Below are 12938 nucleotides of genomic sequence, written 5' to 3' on the forward strand. Positions count from 1 at the left end.
GTGAATACTTAAGGTGAATTTGATTCTACTTTTCACTCCACTAATCTCTTAATGCTCTTCCTCTTTACAATATCTGTATTTCTGTGATCTAGCTCAGTCTTAACTTTTGTGTACAGCCTTTAAAAAATACGTACATACATATGTATTATTTATCCCTCTTAACAACCCTGAGAAGAAGATAAGGTGGTCATTTATTTCCTTTTTTTTTTTTTTGAGAGGGCATCTCTCCTATTTATTGATCAAATGGTTGTTAACAACAATAAAATTCTGTATAGGGGGCTCAATGCTCAATGTATAATCATTAATCCACCCCACGCCTAATTTTCGTCAGTCTCCAATCTTCTGAAGCATAACGAACAAGTTCTTACATGGAGAACAAATTCTTACATAGTGAATAAGTTACATGGTGAATAGTACAAGGGCAGTCATCACAGAAACTTTTGGTTTTGATCATGCATTATGAACTATGAACAGTTCAAAATATGAATATGCGTTTGATTTTTATACTTGATTTATATGTGGATACCACATTTCTCTCTTTATTATTATTTTTAATAAAATGCTGAAGTGGTAGGTAGATACAAGATAAAGGTAGAAAACACAGTTTAGTATTGTAAGAGAGCAAATGTAGATGATCGGGTGTGTGCCTGTAGACTATGTGTTAATCCAAGCTAGACAAGGGCATTAAAACATCCACGATGCAGCAGATTTCTCTCAGAATTGGGGGGGGGGAGGTTCTAAGCCTCACCTCTGTTGATCCCCAATTTCTCACCTGATGGCCCCCCTGTGACTGTGCCTGTCTTAGGTTGTTCCTCCCTTGAGGAATCTTACCCATCTCTGGCTAACCAGTCATCTTCCGGGGCCATACAGGGAAATGTAAAGTTGGTAAGTGAGAGAGAAGCCTTATTGTTTGAAAAGGTTAGTTTTTTACTTCTTTGCATATTTACGCCCTGTGGCTTCTATACCCAACATTTGTCTTGAGGTATCTTTACCACTTGGAAGAATTGTGATACACGGTAAATTCGATATGAGGCACGAATTCTATTTATGGGTTGTAATTAGGAAGGAAGAAGAAAAGCTATAGAAGTAGGCAGAAGAAAACATGGGAAGATATTTCTTTGACGTATATTCTTGTAGAGTAACTTAAGCATGTATAGGTTTTAAAGTACTAATTAAATTGCGCACACACATTAACATAATAGGAATACAGTTACATAACCAAAGCATACCTATAATTACCAGCCATCTCCAGTGAAACCAAGAAAACCAGTTAGGCACCTTAGGCATTTGTGAAAACTTATCTATGATATGGTGGATATTGTCCAACTGAACTTGAACAGTCTGAGAGAAATCAGACAAATTAAAACAACCCATTCCTGGGAACTGTTCACATCCCATATGTTCTTTTAACAGTAAATAGTCTGTAGTTGTAAGATTTTGGAGCGCTACAACTTGCACTTCTCCTAATTCTTGGTTGAGTTCCAACAGTATAGATCCAGTCAAATTTGTTGTTTTACTGTATGCACAGGCCAGCTTAGATATCTCCTTCTTCATTCCCATGGCAAGTCCAGGAACCGGTGGGATGAGTGCATCTACACCTGTAGCAGTGCGTGGATCTTTGTTGGGTTTTTTTGATGATCATCTTCTGGCATGAGTCTTCCAGAGAGTGCTGATGTTGGAAGTTCTTTTTCATATCGTATCTTAGTTCATTTTCGGGGTAGCCAAATTAGGCTTTGATCCTCTGTATAAACACAAACAGACCCTTTGCCCACACTTTGGTATGCCCTTTATACCATTGTGTAGAACTCATTGGAGGAGGTCACCACACAGGAACTGCTTTTTTTTTTTTTTTAAGAGAAAGAATATCATCAGAAAAATGTACCTCCATAGCTGATCATCTGACACCCTTTAAGTGATCAAAATTAAGGATATTTAAAGCATGCATTAATTGTTGATTTACAGTTAGTTTTATCCTATCAGGGAGTAATCCCCCTATTCTTTCTTTTTTTTTTGTTATCATTAATCTACACTTACATGAAGAATATTATGTTTACTAGGCTCTCCCCTATACCAGGTCCCCCCTATAAACCCCTTTACAGTCACTGTCCATCAGCATAGCAAAATGTTGTAGAATCACTACTTGTCTTCTCTGTGTTGTACAGCCCTCCCCTTTCTCCCACTCCCCCATGCATGCTGATCTTAATACCCCCCTTCTTCTTCCCCCTCTATCCCTCCCTACCCACCCATCCTCCCCAGTCCCTTTCCCTTTGGTACCTGTTAGTCCATTTTTTGTTCTGTAATTCTGCTGCTGTTTTGTTCCTTCAGTTTTTCCTTTGTTCTTATACTCCACAGATGAGTGAAATCATTTGGTATTTCTCTTTCTCCGCTTGGCTTATTTTGCTGAGCATAATACCCTCCAGCTCCATCCATGTTGCTGCAAATGGTAGGATTTGCCCTTTTCTTATGGCTGAGTAGTATTCCATTGTGTATATGTACCACATCTTCTTTATCCATTCATCTACCAATGGACATTTAGGTTGTTTCCAATTCTTGGCTATTGTAAATAGTGCAGCGATAAACATAGGGGTGCATCTGTCTTTCTCAAACTTGATTGCTGCATTCTTAGGGTAAATTCCTAGGAGTGGAATTCCTGGGTCAAATGGTAAGTCTGTTTTGAGCATTTTGATGTACCTCCATACTGCTTTCCACAATGGTTGAACTAAGTTACATTCCCACCAGCAGTGTAGGAGGGTTCCCCTTTCTCCACAGCCTCGCCAACATTTGTTGTTGTTTGTCTTTTGGATGTCAGCCATCCTTACTGGTGTGATATGATACCTCATTGTAGTTTTAATTTGCATTTTTCTGATAATTAGTGATGTGGAGCATCTTTTCTTGTGTCTGTTGGCCATCTGTATTTCTTTTTTAGAGAACTGTTCAGTTCCTCTGCCCATTTTTTAATTGGGTTATTTGGTTTTTGTTTGTTGAGGCGTGTGATCTCTTTATATATTCTGGACATCAAGCCTTTATCGTATCTGTCATTTACAAATATATTCTCCCATACTATAGGGTTCCTTTTTGTTCTATTGATGGTGTCTTTTGCTGTACAGAAGCTTTTCAGCTTAATATAGTCCCACTTGTTCATTTTTGCTATTGTTTTCCTTGCCCAGGGAGATATGTTCAAGAAGAGGTCACTCCTGTTTATGTCTAAGAGGTTTTTGCCTATGTTTTTTCCCAAGAGTTTAATGGTTTCATGACTTACATTCAGGTCTTTGATCCATTTTGAGTTTACTTTTGTATATGGGGTTTGGCAATGGTTCAGTTTCATTCTCCTACATGTAGCTGTCCAGTTTTGCCAGCACCATCTGTTGAGGAGACTGTCATTTTGCCATTGTATGTCCATAGCTCTTTTATCAAATATTAATTGACCATATATGTCTGGATTCTCTAGTCTGTTCCATTGGTCTGTGGCTCTGTTCTTGTGCCAGTACCAGATTGTCTTGATTACTATGGCTTTATAGTAGAGCTTGAAGTTGGGGAGTGAGATCCCCCCTACTCTATTCTTCTTTCTCAGGATTGCTTTGGCTCTTTGGGGTCTTTGGTGTTTCCATATGAATTTTTGAATTATTTGTTCCAGTTCATTGAAGAATGTTGCTGGTAGTTTGATAGGGATTGCATCAAATCTGTATATTGCTTTGGGCAGGATGGCCATTTTGATGATATTTATTCTTCCTAGCCACGAGCATGGGATGAGTTTCCATTTGTTAGTGTCACCTTTAATTTCTCTTAAGAGTGACTTGTAGTTTTCAGAGTATAAGTCTTTCACTTCTTTGGTTAAGTTTATTCCTAGGTATTTTATTCTTTTTGATGCAATTTTGAATGGAGTTGTTTTCCTGATTTCTCTTTCTGTTGGTTCATTGTTAGTGTATAGGAAAGCCACAGATTTCTGTGTGTTAATTTTGTATCCTGCAACTTTGCTGTATTCCGGTATTAGTTCTAGTAGTTTTGGGGTGGAGTCTTTAGGGTTTTTTATGTACAATATCATGTCATCTGCAAATAGTGACAGTTTAACTTTTTCTTTACCAATCTGGATTCCTTGTATTTCTTTGTTTTGTCTGATTGCCGTGGCTAGGACCTCCAGTACTATGTTAAATAACAGTGGGAGAGGGCATCCCTGTCTAGTGCCTGATCTCAGAGGAAAAGCTTTCAGCTTCTCGCTGTTCAGTATAATGTTGGCTGTGGGTTTATTATAAGTGGCTTTATTATGTTGAGGTACTTGCCCTCTATTCCCATTTTGCTGAGAGTTTTTATCATGAATGGATGTTGAATTGTGTCAAATGCTTTTTCAGCATCTATGGAGGTGATCATGTGGTTTTTATCTTTCTTTTTGTTTATGTGGTGGATGATGTTGATGGATTTTCGAATGTTGTACCATCCTTGCATCCCTGGGATGAGTACCATTTGGTCATGGTGTACGATCCTTTTGATATATTTTTGAATTCGGTTTGTAATATTTTGTTGTTGAGTATTTTTGCATCTACGTTCATCAGGGATGTTAGTCTGTAGTTTTCTTTTTTGGTGGGGTCTTTGCCTGGTTTTGGTATTAGGGTGATGTTGGCTTCATAGAATGAGTTTGGGAGTATTCCCTCCTCTTCTATTTTTTGGAAAACTTTAAGGAGAATGGGTATTATGTCTTCTCCGTATGCCTGATAAAATTCCGAGGTGAATCCATCTGGCCCGGGGGTTTTGTTCTTTGGTAGTTTTTTGATTACCGCTTTAATTTCGTTGCTGGTAATTGGTCTGTTTAGATTTTCTGTTTCTTTCTGGGTCAGTCTTGGAAGGTTATATTCTAGGAAGTTGTCCATTTCTCCTAGGTTTCCCAGCTTGTTAGCATATAGGTTTTCATAGTACTCTCTAATAATTCTTTGTATTTATGTGGGGTCTGTTGTGATTTTTCCTTTCTCGTTTCTGATTCTGTTGATTTGTGTTGACTCTCTTTTCCTCTGAATAAGTCTGGCTAGAGGCTTATCTATTTTGTTTATTTTCTCGAAGAACCAGCTCTTGGTTTCATTGATTTTTGCTATTGTTTTATTCTTCTCAATTTTATTTATTTCTTCTCTGATCTTTATTATGTCCCTCCGTCTGCTGACCTTAGGCTTCATTTGTTCTTTTTCCAATTTCGATAATTGTGACATTAGACCATTCATTTGGGATTGTTCTTCCTTCTTTAAATATGCCTGGATTGCTATATACTTTCCTCTTAAGACTGCTTTTGCTGTATCCCACAGTAGTTGGGGCTTTGTGTTGTTGTTGTCGTTTGTTTCCATATATAGCTGGATCTCCATTTTGATTTGGTCATTGATCCATTGATTATTTAGGAGCGTGTTGTTAAGCCTCCATGTGTTTGTGAGTCTTTTTGGTTTCTTTGTACAGTTTATTTCTAGTTTTATGCCTTTGTGGTCTGAAAAGTTGGTTGGTAGGATTTCAATCTTTTGGAATTTACTGAGGCTCTTTGTGGCTTAGTATGTGGTCTATTCTGGAGAATGTTCCATGTGCACTTGAGAAGAATGTGTATCCTGTTGCTTTTGGATGTAGAGTTCTGTAGATGTCTATTAGGTCCATCTGTTCTAGTGTGTTGTTCAGTGCCTCTGTTTCCTTACTTATTTTCTGTCTGGTGGATCTGTTCTTTGGAGTGAGTGGTGTGTTGAAGTCTCCCAGAGTGAATGCATTGCATTCTGTTTCCTCCTTTAGTTCTGTTAGTATTTGTTTCAGATATGCTGGTGCTCCTGTATTGGGTGCATATATATTTATAATGGTTATATCCTCTTGTTGGACTGAGCCCTTTATCATTATGTAATGTCCTTCTTTATCTTTTGTTACTTTATTTTGAAGTCTGTTTAGTCTGATACTAGAATTGCAACACCTGCTTTTTTCTCTCTGTTGTTTGCATGAAATATCTTTTTCCATCCCTTGACTTTAAGTCTGTGCATGTCTTTGGGTTTGAGGTGAGTCTCTTGTAAGCAGCATATGGCTGGATCTTGCTTTTTTATCCATTCTATTACTCTGTGTCTTTTGAGAGATATGTACTTATTTCCATTGCAGGCTTTAAGTTTGTGGTTACCAAAGGTTCAGGGTTGGCTTCTTTACTATCTTACTGTCTAACTTAACTCGCTTGTTGAGCTATTATAAACACGGTCTGATGATTCTTTATTTCTATCCCTTCTTATTCTTCCTCCTCCCTTCTTCATATGATGGGTGTTTTGTTCTGTGCTCTTTTTAGGAGTGCTCCCATTTAGAGCAGTCCCTGCAAGATGCCCTGTAGAGGTGGTTTGTAGGAGGCAAATTCCCTCAACTTTTGCTTGTCTGGGAGTTGTTTAATCCCTCCTTCATATTTAAATGATAATCGTGCTGGATACAGTTTTCTTGGTTCGAGGCCCTTCTGTTTCATTGCATTAAATATATCATGCCATTCTCTTCTGGCCTGTAGGGTTTCTGTTGAGAAGTCTGATGATAGCCTGATGGGTTTTCCTTTGTAGGTAACCTTTTTTTTCTTTCTGGCTGCCTTTAATACTTTGTCCTTCTCTTTGATCTTTGCCATTTTAATTATTATGTGTCTTGGTGTTGCCCTCCTTGGATCCCTTGTTATGGGAGTTCTGTGTACCTCTGGTCTGAGAGGCCATTTCCTCCCCTAGTTTGGGGAAGTTTTCAGCAGTTATTTCTTCAAAGACACTTTCTATCCCTTTTTCTCTCTTCTTCTTCTGGTACCCCTATAATGCGGATATTGTGCGTTTCGATTGGTCACTCAGCTCTCTTAGAATTCTTTCATTCCTGGAGATCCTTTTATCTCTCTCTGCATCAGCTTCTCTGCGTTCCTGTTGTCTGTTTTCTAGTCCATTAATGGTCTCTTGCATCTCATCCATTCTGTTTTGAAGTCCTTCCAGAACTTGTTTTATTTCTGTATTCTCCTTCCTTAGTTCTTGCATATTTCTCTGCAAGTCCATCAGGATGGTTATGACTTTTTTTTTGAATTCTTTTTCAGGAAGACTGGTTAAATCTATCTCCCCAGGTTCCTTCTCAGGGGAAGATGTAGCAGATGCCAAAGCTGTCTGGGTTAGTCTTGTCTGGATCATATGTTTTTGCCTTTTCATGTAGGTGGGTACTATTGATTGTCAGCTGGGGGGTGGGGGGCAAACGTTCCACTTGCTACTGGCCTTTCTTTACTGGGACAACTGCGACCCCTAGTGGCTTGTGTTGGGTGATTGCGTGTAGACTGGGTCTTTGTGTCTTGCCCAGCCGGTATGTAGGAAGTGCCCTTTCTGAGCGCGTGGCCAGCCTTAGGCTGCTTCTCTGCTTTTGCAGCGCCCAGAGGGGTAATGGACGGGGGGCTGTTTGGCTGTTTACCTCTGTGAGGGGTCTCAGAGCTGTTGCCCAGGGGGTTAGTGTGCCCGGTTTTCCCTGTAATTTCCAGCTGCTGGACTGTGACCTGTGTTGTTTCCGTCCAGCTGTTGCGTCCCTGTCCCTTTAAGACTTTCAAAAAGCACTCGCTTTTCTTTGTCACAGGGGCATCAGCTTCGGGACCCGCTCACTGGTCCTGCTGCCCTGTTTCCCTAGTATCCAGGACCCCACGCATGCACTGTATCTGCACTCTGGTGTGGATGGCTGGGTGTTTAGCAGTCCTGGGCTCCCTCTCCCTCCCTGCTCCAACTCCTCTCCTCCCGCTGGGAGCTGGGATGGGGGGCCTCGAGTCCCACCGGGCTGCGGCTTATATCTTACCCCTTTCACCAGGCGCTGGGCTCTTGCAGGTGTGGATGTAGTCTGGCTGTTGTCCTGTGTCTTCTGGTCTCTCTTTTAGGATTAGTTGTATTTGTTGTATTTTCAAAAATATATATATGTTTTTGGGAGGAGATTCCCACTGTCCTACTCACGCCGCCATGTTGGCTTCACCCATTTATTGCCATTTTTTAACTGAGGAAACTGAGTCTTCAAGATCATAGCCAAGATCAACCTCTTGCCCAGGCCTCCTGACCCCAGATCCAGTGTACTTCCTGTTTCCTCAATGAAAGGAGTGTTTCTTCCATATGTAGGACCCTGTGCTACCTACGTGGTAACTTGTGGTTCAGTCTATCAGTTAGGGGTTCTTGGGAAATCACAGAAATGTGCTGACATGAGCAAAATTGGAATTTATTGGTAAGATCATGGAGAGTCTCAGAGGAATTTTGAGAAGATTGAGCATCAAGCTGGAAAATGGACAGGAACCAGTGTAGTTGGAGTTCCAGAAGCAGAGACCTGACAAGGCACCACCACAGAGGACTAAGTGCAACATGTTTTTCATGCTCTGCTGGAGATTGAGAGAGAGGGAGGAGCTCTGTTGGCTGGCTTGAATCATCTCTGTGTCCTTTGGTTAGTGCAGTGGTACTCAGCTGGGGGCAGTTTCTCCTTCTGGAGGGGAGTGTCTAGAGACATTTGTGACTATTGCTGGGGGAGGTTGCTACTTGCGTCTTGTGGGTAGAGTCCAAGAATTCTGGTCAGCATCCTATAGAGTCAGCTCCTCATAACAGTCATCCAGCCCCACCTGTCAATAGTAGTGAGGTTGATAGAAACCTCAATTATGGCACCACCAGACTCCTCTCTTGAAGGCAGGAGGAAACTAAATGCTCCACCAGAAAAGGTGGACTAACAGTTCACCTTGTTCTTTGTCTGGACAGCAATTAGTGTTAAATCCAAGTATGAGGAAGGTTGATTCAACCTATAATTTCCCTACCGTTCCTTTTAACTTGGTTCACAGTATAAGCCATTATGTATGTGATTCATAGCTTGTTTATTTTGTTTTCATATTTTATAACATCTTTGGCCTGTTTTAGTGCTGTGTTTCACTAACTTGAGGAGGTCTTGAAGTGACCAGAGGCTTTTTCCTCTGTCCTTCCTATATGGTGGCTTTGGGCCCAGCTGTCAAAGGGATCTATTGCTGTGATTCCAGGTTGTGCTCTAAGTGAGCTTCTCACTGTCTGTGGTCATTTGCCTCAGGGCCCCACACTCACCTCAGTAGGGTGTCATTTCAGGTGAACCACTGTCTCCCAGAGAAGATTGTGGTGTATCGAGATGGAGTGTCTGATGGCCAACTAAAGACAGTTGCCAACTATGAGATCCCTCAGCTACAGAAGTGTTTTGAAGTTTTTGAGAATTATCACCCCAAGATGGTGGTATTTGTTGTTCAGAAGAAAATCAGCGCCAATCTGTACCTGGCTGCTACTGAGCACTTTGTGACTCCCTCCCCTGGAACTGTGGTAGATCATACAATAACAAGCTGTGAGTGGTAAGTGGGCAAAACATGGTGGTTCAGCAAGAATAGAATAGAGAAGTTATCTATTCCCCGGGTATTGGAATCGTTGGGTGGGGGTGGTGGTGCCTGGAGACGTGGATTAGGATGCTCAGAAATTTCACTGTTATAAAATAAAGTTTTAAAAAACTATTAACAATCAATAAAGCTTTTACCTCTTAAGTATAAAATGTTGGCCATGCATTCTTTTCCTGAAACTGGGCATGCTAAACCTGTACACAGATATGGTAGTTTCTACTACTATTCTTAAATAGCCTTTGGAGTCAGCAGACCCGAGTTGTAATCATGGTTTTGTCCCTGTATGTCCTTGACCTAGACATTTGATCTCTCTGAGTCTTGGGTGAAGGAGCTAGAATGATCGCCAAAATCTTTTCCAGTTTTGTGTGGCCAGATTCGACTATATGATTACTTTGGCCTTTTTCCTCCCTAGGGTGGACTTCTACCTTCTTGCCCATCATGTATGGCAGGGTTGTGGCATTCCTACCCATTACGTGTGTGTTCTCAACACTGCAAACCTGAGCCCTGATCATATGCAGAGGTGAGCTGACCAGTAACTTACAAGTAATTCTCACTAAGCAGTTCTGTACAGGCAGCTAAGGTGGGGTCACTGTCCATCCCTGGAGTTGCTTCATGTCTTTCACAGTGATGAGGAGTGTTTTTTGAGGAGTGTTTGGTAGTTCTGGTACATTAAAATTACTTGAAGAGTTTTTAAAATACTGATGCCCAGGCCTCACCCCAAAGCATTCTGAGGCATTTGAATTTAAAGCTGGTCTGGATGATTATGACATACAGCCACGTTTGAGACCAAATGCCCTTGAGCTCAGATTATATAAATACTTGCTGGACTGCTCACCCTGCTGCAGTCTATTCTTGAGGGTAAAGTATGTTCTCCTTGTTTCGATACAAAGACGGGGGCTCCACAAGTGAGACAATTTACCCATGTCTTCTTGACTTACCAAGAGTGGAAATACAAACAATTCCACTTAAACATCATGATTCCAAAAAGACTCATCATGTATTCGTCCGGCCTCTGGGAAAGTATGTGTGGCATATGTCCACAAGTGTATAACCATGTCCCAGTGGAAGGCAGAGAAGGATGAGGGTCATGTTTTCTTTTTGGTCCACAGGTTGACTTTCAAACTGTGCCACATGTACTGGAATTGGCCTGGTACCATCAGAGTTCCAGCTCCTTGCAAGTATGCCCACAAGCTAGCTTTCCTGTCCGGACAGATACTGCATCATGAACCAGCCATCCAGCTGTGCGAGAACCTGTTCTTCCTGTGACTGGACATCTAGGATATTGCTGCTTAGAGGAATTCGACTCCCGAACTCTACTGTGACTTGTGCAGGATGAGACCCAAGGGGGTTTTGTGTTGGTGTTTTCCTTTCGCCAACCCAGTAGGATAAGATAGCCTTTTCTTTCTTTTTTTTTTTTTTTTTTCACTTTTAAACCTGGTATCACTGAGACATTTTTCCATTCTAAGCTTCAGCTAGCTGTTGCCTTTGTAGAGCAATGGCAACACTGCTGCTCTGCTGATGGCGAGGGTGAATACCAGGAAACTTAAGAGCTGCTAAAGTCAGTGTGAGCTGTAGAAACCTGCAGGGGCAGCAATTACACCCTTAAGCCTTGCTTACTAAGTAAGCATTTCCCACTTTTGGCTCCAGAGGTGATAATGAATAAAGTCATGGCAAGTTTCTGCAAGTGGACAGTTAACTTTATCTGGGCAACTGGGAAAGGTAAAAGGCCCATGAGGCAAAGGTTTTTAAGATACTGCTTTTGTTGGCAGTGTGAAAGGCATGCATCAAACCCAGCTGGTGGCACTCAGGCCCTTGCTGACCTGATCTTCTCCAGGGATGGAGTGTGTGACACCTGTGACCTGAGCTGGCTTTGAACCTCTGAAAGGGGCCCTTACAGTCCTTGGCTTCCTGAGAGAGGCCCAGTAAAGTTTGTCCTCTATGTTTCAGTTGCCTTACAGTATACCATGCTGATTTCTTCCTATTTCCCCCTCAACACACACCCCTTTGCTCTTTTGTTACTGATATTTAGTAAGTTTCAGTTTTTAAATTAAGAATCAAGAGTACATGACATTCAGCAGCTAGGAAGGTTCATGATGGAGAGTGTTTTTCTTCACCTTTCTCATAGGTGTTGATAGATACTTATAAATTGAATCAGTCATTTCCCTTGCTCAATAACCTATTCCTGGCTGCTGGCTCATTTTGTTAGGAATTTTTCTGAATCTAGGTTAAGATTTCCTGAAGTCTGCTTTGGAACACGTGACGGTCCTGCCAAAGTCCAGACATTTCAGTCTAGAAAGTTGTCACTGTGCCCATGGGTTTTAGTGTTTTGGGAAAATGCTGTTTTTTGTGTTGATTTTTTTCTCCATTTTAAAATCTTTTAGTCCCATCAGGGTTAATTCAGTCTTACCTTGTTTTACCTGGGTTTTAAATGCCAGTTTTGTTTAATCTTTTCAAATGTATATTTATTTTTTATGTGATGGCAAGGAGGGGACAATCAGAAATGCCCATTTTATATGATTGTGTGAGAAGAGAAACTGTAGCTTAAAACTCCTTAGAAGAAAACCATTACGTTTTTGGTTTGCTGCAGCATCAGCAGAGGCTAAGGGGCCGCAAGTTGGAACTCCAGGGCACCTCTGGGAGGAAGGGTAAGGCTGCAACCTGGAATCTACTGAATCAAACAGTTTGGATCACTGATCTGTGGCTTAAAGATCAGTTTTCTTACTCTCTTCTGAAAAGAATTTCTCTTTGAATTTCCTAATACTCATTTTCTCTTATATAATCAGAAAAGTCAAATACAAAAAATTACTTTTTATTCCTGGTTTTCTTGTCTTGTTTCTCAGACTGCATGTGAAATGATTGGGTCATGGGGTAGAAAATAAATACAAACAAATTTCTATAAATGTGTAGTTGTGTTTGAATTATTGTGATTGATAAATTGATATATTTATTTTCCTCATAAAGCTACAGCATGTTAGAATTATTTATTTATTATTCAGCATGTGAGGTGCATCTCTAATATTAGTAGCCAGGTAATTTCACTGTGTCCGGACAGTAAGATTTCTTGGAAAAGACACTAACAGTCTTACTTCTGGGACAAATGAGGCTTGTGTGTGTGTATGTGCATTTTGTTCTTTAAATCTCTTTTCTCATTAATTTCCAGCTCTCACGGGTGACCTTTCCCCTCTTTTTCTAATGCTTGTGCTCTCTTTGCATATACTCCATAGTGCCTATAACCCTTAAATATACCTTTGTGAGGCACCTTGGCTTCCTGCTTCACCACTACATTCCTTTCTATTTATATTAAGAAACTCCATTCTTAAATGATGCAGTGTTTCTTGAGCTCATTCTAAAAAGAACTTAACTTCTGTAGAGTGTTACAAGGCCCTTTTTACTTGTTCATCATTTTATTAGATGGTGTGTGAAAAGAAGAAGTTTTATAAATGTAAAATTTGTGCCTGAAATTTCTCAGTGATTTGGAATTACCGGAAAAGACCCTACTTTCTCCTATTGGTTATATTACCGAGCTTTATCTCAATTTCTTAGTAACCTTTCCTCTTTGGACTTAGTTTCTTTACAAAACTAAGGA

The 12938-nt window shown here is 40.6% G+C and overlaps 1 protein-coding gene across 2 annotated transcripts in view; it reads left to right on the forward strand.

Annotated features, from left to right (window-relative positions):
- Nucleotides 1–12252, forward strand: part of PIWIL2 (piwi like RNA-mediated gene silencing 2) — a 59576-nt gene extending 47324 nt beyond the window's left edge. The window contains exons 20-22 of one of the 2 annotated variants that reach the window (XM_017653847.3): nt 9057–9310; nt 9765–9872; nt 10462–12252. In XM_017653847.3, coding sequence (XP_017509336.2) covers nt 9057–9310; nt 9765–9872; nt 10462–10618 — 519 coding nt within the window. In that variant the 3' untranslated portion in view covers nt 10619–12252. The remainder of the gene's footprint in view (nt 1–9056; nt 9311–9764; nt 9873–10461) is intronic. The other variant, XM_073232668.1, reaches the window with a different exon arrangement.
- The last annotated feature ends 686 nt before the right edge of the window (nt 12253–12938 follow it).

This window comes from Manis javanica, chromosome 3 (genome assembly GCF_040802235.1).
Source record: "Manis javanica isolate MJ-LG chromosome 3, MJ_LKY, whole genome shotgun sequence".
In the NCBI taxonomy this organism is placed as follows: Eukaryota; Metazoa; Chordata; class Mammalia; order Pholidota; family Manidae; genus Manis; species Manis javanica.